The following is a 16,800-nucleotide window of genomic DNA, read 5'->3' as shown; positions in this document are numbered from 1 at the left end:
AATTTTTTAAATTTTTATAAAAATATAATAAATAATTTAATTTTTATAATTTTAAAATAATAATAATATTAAAAAATAATATTTTATTTAATTTTCATCTCAACTCATTATTTAAACTGTACCATCTTATTTAAATAGATAAAATATTTCATCTCATCTTATTTTATTATTATAATTTTTAAATTTTTTATACATAATATAATAAATAATTTAACTTTTTTAAATCTTAAAATAATAATAATATTAAAAAATTATATTTTTATAATAATTTATTTAACTTTTATTTCAATTCACTATCTTATTTAAATAAATTAAATATATATATTAATTAATAAATAATATTTACAGTGAATAAATATGATATATTAAATACAAAAAACAATTCGTGTTAAATTTACTTCACAGCAGCTTACACCCTAAAAATCACAGAGCATAATAACCTCTACTACCCTTTTCTTCAGATTCCTGAAAACCTAAATTAGTACCCTATCCCTAGTTTGTCACTCTTCGTCCAAAAATTAACGGGCTCAAAAGCTAGATATATGGATGGATTCCCATCGGCCCTTCGTGTCTTGTGCTGTTCCAATGAAAAGTGGCACAAATCCCCACAAGTTTTGTTTCAACTTTCCTGTACACTTATATATATATCCACTCTTTGTTGCTGTTTTTGGCTCTTTTCATCTTTTCTCGAAACTTTGCTTTTATGGTAAAAGACGAAAATCAACTTAATTACCAGAAATGAAGATAATTAAGCATGAACAAGTACGATGAGTCTCCGATGTGCACCAGTTACTGCTTATTCTGTATCAATCAAATCTCTTGACAATGCTTGTCACTCAAATTTTTTCTTTTCACACCCTAAACTGAATATATATATATTATATATAAATAATACTGTATAGAATGCCTAAAACTCTCCAGATTTTATTTAAAGAAATAGATTTTATTATTAAAAAATAAAATTTTTATGTAAATTTAAAATTTATTCATATTTTTTAAAAAAGAGTGTGCAAGATCTTAAAATTTATAAAATTATATATTTTATCGATGTGATTAGCTGAACTAATTTTTTTAATATAAAATAATAATTTTTAATTAATCACATCAATAAAATATATAAATAATATACAAAAATAATTATATGTAACAGAATTAATTATAAATATCATTAAAGTAAATATGTTTTACTCCCAAAATATTCTTTTTTTCTTTCTAAAAAATTATCAATAAATCATTAGTTAATCAATTAATATTTAGTACGTTTAAGTTAATGTAAAAAAAAAAATGCATGTCCATCGTATCAAAAGCACATATCTCAATCATTTTATCACCAAATATATATATTTTCGATCGGTAAAATCAACCACTCTCATGAAACAAAAAGTACAAAACACACGTCATTATTGATTTTTTCAAAATTTTTGATGTAGAAATTTGTTCATCTCCCTTCAAAATCGGCCTCCAGCTAGTTCTCTCCGAACTCACCTTTTAAGTGACTGCTTGCAGCCTGCAGGGAAGTGAACCTGAGATAAAATTGAAAAAGAGAGAGAGGCTGGAGATCTTCCAAAGGCCGGAAGGTACCTGTAGTTTTCATTGGCCAAAAAAAAGAAGAAAAAGTTAGGGTTTTTCCGTTGAAATTCAAAGCTATAATAAATGTTCTCCTCCACCAATAGTCTCAATCCTCCTTCACACTACCCCTCATCCTCGTGCCATCATTTTCCTTCTCCTTTTCCTAACCACGAGTTTGACGGCATTTTGCATAACGAACACCATCACGATCAGCTTGCCGGTCGATTTTTAACCACCAATCATGCTCCATTTCCTGAAAATGTCAGTTTTGCAGTTTCAAGATATCCTACTATGACAATGCAAAACAATGGAGACTACACAGCTAGTATTTCCAATTTTCTTGCCAAGAAACCTGTGAAGAAAGATCAGCGTAGCAAGATTTACACTTCTCAGGGTCTGAGGGATCGAAGGGTGAGACTGTCCACTGGGATCGCCCGCGAGTTCTTTGATCTCCAGGATATGTTAGGGTTTGACAAAGCTAGTCAAACCGTAGACTGGTTACTTTCTAAGTCTAGAAAAGCTATCAAAGAAGTTGCACAAATGAATCAGAACTTTAATGGGCATGCCAAGAGTTCTTCGTCACCCATGTCTGATGATCAAGTGATTTCTGCAATCAACATAGACGTCGATGATAGCGGGAACCTAGAAGGGAGAGTTTCAAAAGGCAGGTCATTACTAGGTGTTTCGAAAGAGAAGATCAAGATGGAGAGGGTAAAGAAAGCAGCTTCAATTCATCTCCTATCCAAAGAGTCGAGAGCAAAGGCAAGAGAAAGAGCAAGGGAAAGGACAAGGAAAAAAATAGGCAACGGATGGCTGCACGAGTCGAAAAAACTTGCTGCAGGCACTCAAATTGTGCAACAGTGTTTGAGGTCACAAAGTGATCAGCTTGAAGCTTGTATAAGATCCTCCAAGGTTGTGGGGGAAATTGAAGTACTGAGCTCTCACCTACCAGCTGATCGAGACCCAGGAGCGAACAATATTGCGGATGAATCTTTTGTGATCAGAAGGAACTTGAAGCCATCCGAGAGATTGAATTATCAGCCAAACTTGATGATATCGAAAGATCTAAGTTCCAACAATGAGAATAGCAACTACTTTCCCAATTTAGGTCTAACATGGGACATTGATAGCACGGTCGAGCTCTAGCTTTTGTGTCGTTCTTACCATTTCGAATCTTTCTTCAGGTACTTTCGAAGAACAAAAAGTGCAGTTACATTTCCTCAAACACATGATATGTCTATTGAAATCTCAATTTGCAGACTTGCAAATCTATTGGAATCATTTGGAAGGCAATGACAAGCAAGGTTTACGCTAACATGGAGTCTTAATTAAGTGCTAGCTAGCAGCTTTATGCATTATACCGATGTAAGTTGCACTTCATGTTATTTTAAGTTAGATAAGAAAGTGGGTGTACTTTATTTTGGAATGCTTATATGCATATTTATCTATGATGAATCACTTCAACTGCTTTAGCGTTGAAATATTTAGTAATGGAAATGCGTGGCTACTATTGCTTGTGTGGTACCACCCCTCCCCCCTCTCTTTTCTCATTTTCATTACTTTTAGTTGTTTGATCAATTATATATCTCATAAAGTCAATAAGATGATAACTAGATGATGAACAGATAGCATGTAGAACTTTGTGGTCAGGATCATGACTTGGCTAGGAGGTTGAGTGCGATCGATCGGGCATTTAAATGTAACAATCTGAGGAAGACTTGAGCTATGTCTAAGTTTGTACTTCAAATTTAATTAGTCTCACACTTCATGTTGGGATTATCACTAATAACATTTGTAATGATCTAGTGAAAGTCCAGTACTCCACATATCTTGGATTATATTCTCAAAGGATTTGTAAAAGTTCCTGAATAGAATCATTATAAAAGTCAATATTAACTTCTTCCTTCCAAGGAAATGTGAGATCATAGCTGCCATCGGTTCATAATTTTCTTTATGTAACTTTTTTGTGTCCCAGTCACTTTTGCTATAGTACTATTCCTTCCACCAGTGTGGAGTTTTGCAGTAGTTTTCAATTAGAAGATCGATGCCATAGCAAAGTTGCATATGATCACAAACCCATGATTTGTAATGAAAGGACAGCACAATCTGGAAATTTTCAAGCAATTATATAATATGCTTTCTAGTTAGTAGATAAAGTCCTAGAAGTTTTTGGAATGAGTCCATGATATAATATATTAATTGTTTGGTGTCAAAAAGTGCTATTACATAATTAGTCATTCACCTCTTTTGTAATTATTCGATTATGGATGACACCAACTTCTCCAAGTCTCTCCTTTGTGTACGTACCTCTGTCACACGTACTGAATAAGGGATAAGAAGATAAACCTGTGAGAATCGACCATATATATTATATAGAACTGTCATTTCCAACACTTTACCCATTGAACCAATAATATTGTCTTTAACACCCCTAGCTGTTAGAGCTACAAATTTTAAGTTTGGATATACATGCAGTGAGTTGAGTTAAGATGAGATGAAAATTGAACAAAATATTATTATTAAAATATTATTTCTAATGTTATTTTTATTTTGAAATTTATAAAAATTGAATTGTTTATTATATTTTATATGACAATTTGTGAAAGTTGTAATGATCATGAAATGAGATGAGTTGGAATGAGTTTTGAATCCAAACCTCCGGCCAGTCTCTATGAAAGTATTAGTAAATATGTTAGAACACGACTTCAATTAAATTTAAAGTTTAAGCTTATGATTTTAGATACAGCAATGCAATATTGTTATCTATACTCTCTTGTTGTTATTACTCGATATGGGATGTTGCCATATCCTTCATGAATATATATAACATGCAGTAACACAAATGAAACAATAATTTTGTTTAACCTTACTTCATTGAAGTGTTGCCATTTTAGGCCAATATATATAAAGTAACACTAGTTGATTGTGTTACCTTGATGTTTGTGACTGTGTTCCTTTTGTATAGCCCACAATCCATGGCATTAATTTGTGCTCGATCACCATATATATTCAATAGAAATGATCATCCTTTCCCATCATGCTCTTCTGCTTTGCTTCTAAACAAGGTTAACTTTAGTCTATCAGATCCAAGTTGTTTTTGGTTAAAAAAAGCTTCCATAAAGTTTAGTGAAATAAAAGGTAACTATCTATAACCAATTATAGCACAATCCGGTATATGTTTGTTCAATCTTAATTTGTTGGCAACAAACTTAAATATTGGAACAGTCTTAATCAAATTTGTAGTTAGACACGATAGTTAAAAGAGTGATGCTACTCATCATTCCTTTTTTATCATTCTCTCATCATCTTATGATGTGGCGGTAGATGATTAGAGATTATTTATTATATTTCACTTGTGAAGCTATCATCTAATGTCACATCATGGGATGATGAGATGATGATGAGAAAATAGATGATAAATAGATTTTTCTAGTTAAAATGGATAGAGAGTCCTATTAAGTTAATATATTCAGATTCAGTAACACAAGATCGAAGTGATTTAATACAATGAATTATTGATGTGGACTATTCATATGTATGTGTTATCATAAAGAATTTCCACTTGTCCTTCGCTGCTCTGAATTTCACCTAATTTTCAAGCTATTAGGATGCATATTATAATTGCTTGTTTCAACCTCCCGAGTTTCTGACTCCAGCATTGATACAATGGCAACATTCCCATTATATATATATATATATATACACACACTGTCACAAATCATAAAGTCTCGTATTAACTAACCTTTCTGGGAGAGATCATGATCTACAGAGAGAGGGCATGCATGCATACATGATCTGTGTGTTCTTAAATTTTTCTAGAGAAAAGCAAAAAGTGGTCAGTTAGGCATTAAAAAAATTAGACTCGATATTCAACATGCCTACCAAAGTAGCTTGTACCTTTAGGGGAGGCCGGAGGTAGGGTCCCCAAGCAGTTCTTGTAAACCCTCACTGTGTGTCACTTTTACATGGATCAATAATTAGATTATCTTAATAAAAAAATAAATTGCATCTTAGGTCAAATCTTTGATCAACATTACTACTTCTCATCATACATAGACGATTATGATCTGCATTTGGAACTAATTTTGATGGATCTTTCATATGTTTCTGGATCTTAGCAAATATATTTTACCCTGCTGAATCATCAGCAATACACTGGCAGATAACATAATGTAGAGAATCATCAAGGCCTATGGCAATCAATCGGAGTGTATGAAAACAAACATTTTGATATCTATCTAGAGTTTTCCCATCTTGTTACAGCCGAAAGGAGGAACTAATTGGTAAGAGAGGGAGGGGGTTCAAACGGTGTTTTGCAAGACTTGTTTAAGAAGTTCATATATATTTTTTTTTTCAAGGGATTGGAGCCTAAAGACTCCATCACAAGCATTCTTTTTTTATGAGAGATCAGGACGAGAATAGCATCAAAACCTAAGGCTTTTTAAGAAAACGGGTAGTTGAAGTGACAACAAAACAGTAGCATCAAACAGTGGCCTGGAAGCGCCAGCTTCAACTACAGATACTAACTGAAACCATGGAACTGACAATTAAACAACCGATAAAAGGATGAGAGACAAACTCACTCACTCATGCACACACAGAAGAAGTAGCTAGCACTTACTTGAAAAGCCTTGGTAGTGCATGGACAGAAAAAAGACTTCAGCAAAGTGAGGTTTCTGGAGCTTTCCTTTAATGACAGTGATGGGAGCTTTCTTTTCCTTCATACTTGCTAATTGGGGATCTGGTTTGGTTAATCACTTTTCTTTCAGAATGAAGTTGGAGAGAGTGTGAGGGACTCCGGGTATGAGTCAACATTGTTGGCTTTGATATTAAAGGAGAGAGCGTTTTCCGGAGCAAAAAGTAAGGTGACAATGTACTAGCTAGTTCTCCCTCTCTCTCTGCAAAGTCAATTATAGCTGAGACTACTTCCCTGAGCTAAGTGTATATATTTGAACTCATATTCAAGAAAATTCAGGGGGCTTGTAGGGGAAATCTGATACAAAATCTCCTTTAAATTGCCTCTGGACAGCGAGTGAGATCTTTTCGTTCATTTTAATTAACTTTCTCCAGCTAAGGAATGTCCTAATATACATAGAATATGTTATCATCAATTCGGATATCGTACAAGCAGGCAGCCTAGTCCCATCACTGCATTGCATGAAGAAGGGATTGGACATTATTTGGAGCAGCCAGCACTGCCTGCTTCATGATCTCTAGTCTTCTGTATTCTCAGGCTAGGCACACAAAATGAGACGGAGACGCGCGCCCGGTCGGGCCAGTTTTTTCTTTTCCTTATTGACATCCATCGGATATTTGGAAAGAAAGTTCTGATTAATAATTCTGAGAGTGTGTTGTGTAAGCCATCGGTAAGAAGTTTCAATATATTCCAATACATCTCAAGATAATTCAACGAGGAATATTCTTCTCAATCCAATAACATCAAAAATGTAAAATACAGAACTTTAAAATTAAGGATGTCTGGTTTATACGGCTGGCTCCAAGATCACTGGCTACGTCACCTATTAGGATTGACTTGTACCTAATAGCAAGGTGAATATTAAAATTTTTCTAGTGTAGTACGTTACTGATGATCCATAAAATTGGAGTCTTGTGTTTTTTTATTGGAGTAGCTTTGTATTAAGTTAATATTTTGGTACGTACGTACGTGGCATATTGGATAGACAGATTTTAAGCTTTTAGATTTTTCAGCCATCTTCTTTAAGATTTTTTCCGAGTAGCTAGCTAGCTAATTCCTTTGAGATCATGGTCATCTCCAAGTACTTCTTGTTAAAGTTGCGTGCTACCCCGTGATCGCCAGCGGTTCCTACTTCCTGCCAGGGAGAGGAATGATGGGTTTGAGCCCGCTGTTTAGACGTACGATTCCACGAGCAATGAGTGGGCCTGGCCCATTTAACTCTAAAGAACAAGAAAAATTAAAAATTAAAAATTAAAAATAATATATATATTTATAGACAATTGTTATAAACATAACAAGATTATATTATAAATCATATGATAATTTATGTCATTATACGTAGATACATTCATACATATTCTATTATTTACACTTAACTAAAATAATTTAGTAATGTGTTTTTTCAAATACCTAAGTTGGCAAGCAAGTATGAATAATCTAGATACAATAAAATTATTTGATATTCATTAACTATATATAAAATATAGGATATTATTAGTAATTATGCATATGAAAGAGTAAAGTCTAAGTTAGTAAGTAGTAACTATCAACATCATAAATATAATTATAGTAAATTTTTTTTAATAAGTTAGTTACATAATCCACTTTAATAATTCACTTAATTTTAATTCTAATAATTTAAATATTTTTTTAGAAACAAAATAACACAACCTAATTTGACTTATAAGATTTAAATTTTAAATTAAATTATGTATCATAAATAATGTATAGTATAAATCCCTTCTATAAATATTGAGTAATGTTACATACAGTCACTTTTGCGTATTCCCTGCACACTCTATTGATATAATTAGTTGGATTAATTTTTTTTAATACACAATTAATCATATCACTAAAATATACAAATAAATCTATAAAAATAACTGCACATAAAATTTTTAATAAATATTTTCCCGACTTTTGACACTTATCAGAATTTCCAATTTAAAATAATATAGACCGATTCCCAAACCAGGTCCGATCAGGTCCAGCCCATACGGCATACGATAGGAGAGCCAATGATACACACGTTGCCGTTTCACACCACCTTGTGCCCTTGACTTTTAGTTCAATCAAATCTCTCCCTATTTACCAAAACGCCGCCGTTCCAAAATTTTCACCTTTCATTGCTTGCGCACGAAGTTGCTGCAAAATCAGTCGCACAAGTACTAGCAGAAGGAGATTGAGGGAGAAAGAGAGAGAGAGAGAAAATGGAGGCAACGAAGACCATAGCGCACGAGATTGGAGGAATCCAAAACGACGCGCTCAGATTTGGACTCCATGGTGTCAAGAGCGACATCGTCGGATCTCATCCTCTTGAATCCGCTTACCAATCTGTATTGATTATCTTTCCCTGCTGTCGATTTTCTCGGATCCTATATTTTTTTTTCTCATCCTCCGTTGTTTCCGATTAGACTTGGAGATAGAGAAAATTACTTCTTTGCTATATAATCTTACGCTTTTTCTCTCTCTTTGGGACCTCTGAAACACTATGTATGTCATGTATGATATATGAAGAGGTGCGCGGGCGCTCTCTTAGGTCTCCGTTTCTTTTTTAGGGGGATTAAAAGTTTTTAGAAATATTTTCAGTGAAATAATCGAATTTGAGCTCTATATATAACTCGATTTCATATTCACGGTTTTGTGTTTTTCTCTCTTATGAAATGCCGGGTTTGTCATTTGAGTTTTGTTTTTGTTTTTATGAGGATCTGTTAGGCAAGGAGCACACAGGAAGAGATGAAGAGGAAGGTCTTGATGAACACATACGGAAGTGCGTTTCCCCTGAAGTTGGATCTTGACAAGCAAATTCTTTCTCGGTATGATTTTTTGACCCCTTGTTGTGTTATGGTGTTCGGGTTATCACTGATTCTCAGAAAGTTTAAAGAGCTTGCACGCTTTAATATACACAATTTGTGTTATTTACTCTATGGTGATTACAATTGTAAGCGTGAATGACACTGTGGGGTTTAGTTTTGAGTTCAAAACCTTGATAGCCCTTGAAATGGTATACGTTAAATGTCTTACTTCGTCTTAGGTCTTAAAATGAGTGATTTTATTGGCTAGTGTCCCTGCTTGTTAATTTTTATAGGTGAGAGGTTGAAGCGTTTCTTTGAGGAAGGTCCTTTGACACATGAAGCCTAACCATTTATGAAAGTATATGGCTCTTTAATGGCATTGTTGATGCGAATTAGTACTTATCAAAAAATTAATGCTTAGGTGTTGAGACATGAATAATTGAGGAACCAAAGTTGGGTGTCCTGTGTCATGTGTGTTGAGGATTATCTGAAAACACTAGGTTCCTAGCAACTTCTCCATGCAAATGACTCAAAGCGCGTATTTGTTTCTTGCTTTGTACAATTCTGTGAATTTTGTATACCTTTTTTTATGCACAGGAGAAAAGGTAACCAAGACTCGAGTTTCAGATTTTGTTTGGCTTTTGATTACTTTTTGGGTGTTGCTTCACTAGTGCACATTTATATTTTATTATGATTGTCTTATAGGATAGCCACAAGAAAAATAAATGATTGAATCTTGTCACAATGCACATGATTTAGACTATAATGAACCTATGACGTACCTCAACCTCACTTCAAAGGCATGGTGAATTCTTATTTTATATACTTCTTGTTCACTTGGACTGCACCTTTTGCATTTATTAACAATTTCTTATTTACTTATAAAAGAACTATTCTCATTGTTTATCTTTGTATGTGCAGCAAGTTCTGTGCTTCACATATGTCTGTCCTTTTCTTTTCTTCATTTTTGGGCTAGCATTTCAATTTCCACACTCTTTAAAATCTAGACATTTATTGTGACGCCCCCAAATTCCGTTTGGGATTGGACGGACATTTGAAGCGTCGAGACATGCAACACAAGGTTACCTGCCCCCGTTCATGACATATAAGATGCAATAATCCTAACATGCATCTAACATTATGCAATATTCGCAGCGGATAATTTTTTTTTTCTTTAGCAATACTATGCACCGAACTGAAAATATCCCAATACTTAAAACATACTTCATACATAAAGATCCATTGAATAACTAAGATCACAGCACTATTCCAAAATAGTTATGATCCAATAGTACTGGAGATGCAACTCCATCGTACAAGTAGTAATTTAACTACTATATTAACATTAACGACGCACCGTCGTTCAGTCGACTGTGTCTAGTTGGTCAGCTCCTGATCCTCCTTCAGGTCCTGTAACAAGATCTACCATTCGGGGGGAATGGTAGTTGGGACTACCACAGTGAGATTTGATTACAAATCTCAGCAAGTTAATAAAAAACTTCCATACAGACTAATGATGCATGGATGACAGTAAAAGCATAAATGCATAATCAAATTCATAAGTAATTAAAGCATAACTTAGTGTACAACATAGCATAATTGACATAGCTTAAATTGAATCATGAAGTGAACTTGACTTAGCATGAACTTACTCTGAAACTTGACTTAGCATGAATTTGTTCTGAAACTTGAATTAATATGAAAAATACATACTCCACAGTTGTTGTGGCCCCATGTATTCTACGTGTAAATACATACTCCACAATTGTTGTGGCCCCATGTATTCTTCACAAACTTGACTTAACATTAAAAATACATACTCCACAGTTGTTGTGGCCCCATGTATTCTACACAAACTTGACTTAACATGAAAAATACATACTCCACAGTTGTTGTGGCCCCATGTATTTTACGCATCACATTTGTAGTTAAATACATACTCCACAGTTGTTGTGGCCCCATGTATTCTACACAACTTGACTTAACATTTAAAAATACATACTCCACAATTGTTGTGGCCCCATGTATTCTACACAAACTTGACTTAACATGAAAAATACATACTCCACAGTTGTTGTGGCCCCATGTATTTTACGCATCACAATTGTAGTTAAATACATACTCCACAGTTGTTGTGGCCCCATGTATTCTACACATCACTATGCAGTTAAATACATACTCCACAGTTGTTGTGGCCCCATGTATTCTACATAAACTTGACTTAACATAACTTGAAATACATGACCAACTTGAGAGAGAAACATTTCGTAACATGGCATAACATCTAATAAACAACATATTTAACATGACATACTTGCAACAATGAATATTACATGACTTGACATACATGTAATAGATGACATACTTAGCATGACGTACTTGTAACGTACAATAATACATGACAGAATATATTATGTAACAGATAAAAACTGATGACAGAATAAATTCTGTATAACAGACAATTACGTGATAACTTAGCATGGCATGACATATATAATAACACATATACATATACTGTAGTTCCTTTACTTAGCACACATACACAGTAGACTGCTAGTAAGTTAAAAGCTAACTTACCTCGATCTCCGCATTTCTTATAAAACCTCAAGCGCGATCACGAGGAACTGTAATTAGTGATTCTAAAAGTTAGTACTAAATCACTAATAATTTGAAATATGGAAAAATACTAACTTAAAGAGTAAAATTTCCATTTTACTTTCTACATGTAGGAAAATGACCGTTTTACCCATAATTTAAGGATTTTGCATACTAACTCCAAAAGTCACCAAAATTTACATGCCTCATGTAAATTTTATCCTCAACTCAAATATCAATTTAGAAAAATTTAAAACTAATCACAACTATTAAAACTCCATAGGGCCGAAATTCTCATATGCTATTTCTATTGATTTTTGTTTCCAACTTGTTTTGATCAACCTTTTGATCTATGACTTATAAATATGTGATCTTCAAACCAAACCATCACATGGTTTAAAAAGATGTCCTAAAACATATATAAGCTTCTAATTCAAGATCACATGGTTAAAAATTAACCAAAACATAAATTTAGCCAAGAACATCTACACTTTGGCTTATCTGAATATCTCTTTGCATAAAATTTCATATCTTTGAAACTAACATCAAATATCTTCAAAATAATAATATAACATGTATATAAGATGCTTAGGATCCTCCAATAAAATTATCAAAGTCATTAGAATAGGTTTAGACCACCAAAGAGTTAAACTTTCTCAAAATAGAAACTGTTTTTCTTCTTCCAGTTTCTAAGTTTCTAAATCTAAGCAAATATTTCATCAAAACCTTCAATCATGCAAAAATCCTCAACCAATAGTCATATATACATGTTAACAATACTCCATAAAAATTTCGGACCAATATCTATCCATTAGCTTGGTCAAAAACTCCAAACTATAACATATTCTCCAGTTTATCTCCCAGAATGACCTTTCTATAGTTTACACAATATTTGACTGACCAAATGATCTTTAAATGAGGCAAATAAGATATCCATGTAAACTAGACTAAAAAAGGAACAACTTATATGAAGGAAACTTTATGATAAAATACTTACAACAGCTTCGAAATGGGCATGCAAAAGAACTCCTAAAAGCTGTCCGAGAGAGAATGTTTGATATTCTTTTAAAGAAACGTGTAAATGAAGATAAGTTCGTGGGTGATGGCTGGAGATGCTTATGGAAGAGATAAGGGAGATGATAAGGCTGGAGTTGAGAGTTGAGTGTGGTTTTCTCCTACCCAAAATATCTATAAAATATTATCTCAAAATATTCTATCCAATAATATCTATAAAAATCAGCTCAATATATTTTCCAAATGTGGAGTAGACTTGGAAGAGTAAGGTGGCTAAAATCTTTCTATGTGTATTTTAAATCTCTATTCTTAAGATATTTTCCAAATGTGTATTTTGCTTAGGTGTCATGATCTCACACCTTGATTTCCTTCACAATTCCATCTAATGGTTTCTCTTTGTGCCAAGTATCTAATACTATTCATTATGTGTGGTTAAGATCTTGCCAAGTGTCCAAATAAAATATCGCTATCCTAATTTGGACATTTCACACTATGATTTTGAAAACACTGCGCTCAGTACATTTACCGAGGTTACTATTCACTCCAAAAATAAACGTAATAAACTTAGTACTGAAAAAATTCTAAATATTCAATTAAGCCTAGTGGTGTAGACTATAATGTATTTTGACACTTTTAACTATCTCAAATAATTAAAATCGCATTTCTGGCATCATAGTGAGTGATAACACTAACTATGTTGACAGGCTAAAATTTATGCGATTAGTCGATTCGTGTAAACTTACAGAGTTTTCACGAGGTTCCTAAAGTCAATAGAAATTCCTTAATTGAATTTCTAGCGGGCTGTTACATTTATGATTTGGAAATCTATGTATTTTTCCAATCTTTACGTGTAGGAGTTGTGTTGTATGCTTTTGTTGCTTTCATAATTGTTATCGTTTTGGAAATAATTGCAGGTTTCAGAGGCCTCCTGGAGCAATTCCATCTTCGATGTTGGGTTTGGAGGCTGTTACTGGTGGCTTGGATGATTTTGGTTTTGAGGATTATCTGAATGGTAAGGAACCTATCATAAACCAACCAAGTGATACTGTAAATTCCAATAGTTATTTATTTGAGAAATTTGTGTTTGTTCTACTTCAATTTTAATAATTGATCAATAACTTCTACGATTCCCAGATTTTTACTTAAGTTTCTATATTTTCTGGATCCTAACTTGAAAGTTTCCAGAAATTTCTAACATCTCTCAGGAGAATTAAGAATTTAGTAAGCCGTGTTGGTTAACGAACAATAGGATAGTGTCTGGTTTTCAGTTAAGCCCTTGCATGTTGTGGGTTTTGAAAATTTATCCTCGGTGCTGCTTGCAGACCCTCGTGACTCGGAGACTTTCCGGCCTCTGGACATGCATCATGGAATGGAAGTTCGTCTTGGTCTTTCTAAGGGACCAGTCTGCCCAAGTTTCATATAAAAGAAGCATTTATTTTCTGGAGAAAAGTAATTAATCAAGTGCCACTTGGTGCGGTGGTTCTTCATGGATTTTATTTTTTATATTAAGGATATAACTATGTTACTTGTTAGACAGTGAACATATTTTCTACCATATAAGATTTTTGTGGTGTGATTGCCATGGAATCTTTCAACCACTTAACATCAGCTTGCCAACGGATGGATACGGGGCACACAGTCTACTAGGCTACGGAGGACCTAATGCCGCTCCTTTTCATTAATGTTATGGGATTTGCACCCCTAACGTTTCCATGATCTCATATGCTTCAACATAAACAATTGAATATAGCTTTATCTTTTATAAAATGTGTAACGATTTGAAAAGGCCGAATTCTATGGTATTTTTTAAAACCTGCATTCTTGAAAAGGTGTACTCTGTTTGCTAAGAAAAGTAGAATCACCATCCACAAATTAAATTTAGAGCACCAACAGATGACAGTCAGGACGTGCATCAAACTTCATTTCTACGTGGCACAATAACATTTAAAAGAAGGGGACCAAGGCTCACCAAGCCTCCTTTGTTCCCAAGCGAGTCCCAGGAGAAAACCGATAACTTCCTAGGTTTTCTAGATCAACACACCCATTTGGTAACAAATAAGTAGCCCTTTTATTACATGTCGAATAAAAATACACCTCTTGGCCACTTCGAATTGGGCGCTAATTTGTTGGTCTCTCTGTGGGCATCAACTATGCCCATCGGTAACAGCTGCAAGAGCAACAAAACCGCCGAGGACAACGATCAATACTCCCAAAGAATTGACCAGAAAAGCCTCCGTTGAATAGCGTGATATCACCCCGCTGGTTTGAAGAAATGTTGCCTTTTCTAAAATACCAGTAGTCGCAGTAGCAATAGCAAGGGCATAAATATAAAACCCACAGTATACATGCCATGGTAGCAAGGTCGCTCTGCTATTTTTTGAGCCACCTGGATACCAGAAGGTTGCAAATCCAGCCGCCCACTGAGTTAAAGATATGATTTAAAGAATTAGACTATTCTGGCCACAGAAATCAAGCTCATACCAAAAGAAGTATACTAGTAATGAAAAAACAGAGGTCAGAATCACGAAAAAAGACCTGAATGCCAAATAGGAAAAGGCAAGCTAGACCCAACCATGAATGTAGGCTGTAGAAATTGTCAATCCCTTTTTCATTGTGGAACTTTAGAGCAGCCCATACACCAATGATGCTTAAACAGAAAGCAAGGGATTGTAATGTTAGATGAACTAACTTTCTAAAGCTTCTTGCTCCTGGAATTGACTTGTATGCAAGCATGGCTGCACAAATCACACCAAGCATTAAAGAGGAATGCTACACACTATCTTTTATACTACAAGGGCCATCCAAACCGATGTGGCACACATTATATGTTGTATAGAGTGTGTAATTTGTGGTTCACGATATATAGATACCCTACACTTCAAGAAAATAAAAAGCTTTCTCCAAAAGCATCGGTCAAGATCTCCACTCTCTCCAAAAAGCTCGGTTTTCGAACAGAAAGTAAAAAAGAATATTTACAATTACCTTCGCCATTTAATAGCAGGAGGCCGATCACCATTAGAACTGGATGGACCTACAACGGGCAACTCAACAATAAATTTCCCAATCTAAGCTTCTTAACCACGTAAAGCATCGGTCAAGAGACAAGGAAAATAATTTAAGAAGAAAATTTGTGAGACGTGGAAAAATGAGAGGGAGAGAGTACGTTGAAGATGAGGTCCTTGTTGTCGGAAATGAGAGCTAAGCCTCCTCTGTAATGGAGGGTCCAGGTCAGCAACAGAGCGGTGACTATCACGCCCATCACCCTTATCGTCAGGAAGATCGGGAACCGCACCACCGGAACCGCCATTTTTCAGTCGTAGTGATTGGTTTTCGAAGTTACTTACGAGGATCTGAGCATTTACGTGGATTAGGTTTTCGGAGGAGGAGAGGTTACAGAACGCTCTGCACTGCACGTGATGTTACACGCTGCCCTCCTCAGTTCCTCACCTCTCCTACTTTGAACTTTCTAGTTTCTATGGGCTGCCCAGTTAGAGCATCTACATTGGTCTATATATATACATACGTAAAGTCATATTTATATAATATGAGCTTAAATTTATTTTTATTAAATTATGTATCTTTAAATATTTATATAGTTATGAACAGTACATTTACATATTTGAATATCTACTATTCATTTTTCAAAACATATTTTATTCATTCTTTTTCTCTCCTCTCACTCTCTTTCTATATATTTTACTACATATTTTATTTATTCACTCCCAAAAAAATATTTTACTCAAATATTTTACATATTTGAAGATCAAACCCTATTAAAAAAAAAGCAAAAAATAAAATAAAATGATAATATTTTATTATTATTTTGTCTCAAATTTGCATAAGTCAATGTAGAAGTTTTGCTTATATGACAAATTGGATCTCCAAAAGATATGATTTTACATATACATATGCATAAACCAATGTGAATGCTCTAAGAGCATCCTCATCGTCAAATTATCTTTAAAGTTTAATTAATATCACACTTTTTATATTTGCATATTTCATTTAAATTCAATCTATTAACCATTTATTTTTTATATAATAATAAAATATTATAAAATTAATATTTTTTTAAAGTTTATAATTCTATCAATTTAATATTATTAATAATTATATTATAATTAAATTAAG

At 33.8% G+C, this 16,800-nt stretch overlaps 3 protein-coding genes across 3 annotated transcripts; 2 read left to right on the top strand and 1 right to left on the bottom strand.

The window, feature by feature from the left end:
* Positions 1–1,438: 1,438 nt before the first annotated feature.
* On the top strand, positions 1,439–3,084 carry LOC122307019 (transcription factor CYCLOIDEA-like). Its single transcript, XM_043119622.1, has 2 exons — positions 1,439–2,753; positions 2,829–3,084. Exon 1 carries the CDS (start codon positions 1,654–1,656, stop codon positions 2,713–2,715), a length of 1,062 nt encoding a protein of 353 aa, XP_042975556.1. The 5' UTR covers positions 1,439–1,653; the 3' UTR covers positions 2,716–2,753; positions 2,829–3,084.
* A 5,298-nt stretch (positions 3,085–8,382) lies between these two features.
* On the top strand, positions 8,383–14,272 carry LOC122307025 (cyclin-B1-2-like). Its single transcript, XM_043119628.1, has 4 exons — positions 8,383–8,601; positions 8,981–9,081; positions 13,584–13,681; positions 13,992–14,272. The coding sequence occupies exons 1-4, from the start codon at positions 8,476–8,478 to the stop codon at positions 14,090–14,092; spliced, it is 426 nt and encodes a 141-aa protein (XP_042975562.1). The 5' UTR covers positions 8,383–8,475; the 3' UTR covers positions 14,093–14,272.
* A 291-nt stretch (positions 14,273–14,563) lies between these two features.
* On the bottom strand, positions 14,564–16,172 carry LOC122307024 (transmembrane ascorbate ferrireductase 2-like). The gene is made up of 4 exons (XM_043119627.1): positions 15,833–16,172; positions 15,652–15,700; positions 15,205–15,404; positions 14,564–15,089 (listed from the first exon to the last, which is right to left on the bottom strand). Exons 1-4 carry the CDS (start codon positions 15,974–15,976, stop codon positions 14,814–14,816), a joined length of 669 nt encoding a protein of 222 aa, XP_042975561.1. The 5' UTR covers positions 15,977–16,172; the 3' UTR covers positions 14,564–14,813.
* Between the last annotated feature and the right edge of the window lie 628 nt (positions 16,173–16,800).

Source organism: Carya illinoinensis, chromosome 4, assembly GCF_018687715.1.
Source record: "Carya illinoinensis cultivar Pawnee chromosome 4, C.illinoinensisPawnee_v1, whole genome shotgun sequence".
Taxonomy (NCBI): domain Eukaryota; kingdom Viridiplantae; phylum Streptophyta; class Magnoliopsida; order Fagales; family Juglandaceae; genus Carya; species Carya illinoinensis.
This window is presented reverse-complemented; position numbering and strand designations above follow the sequence as displayed.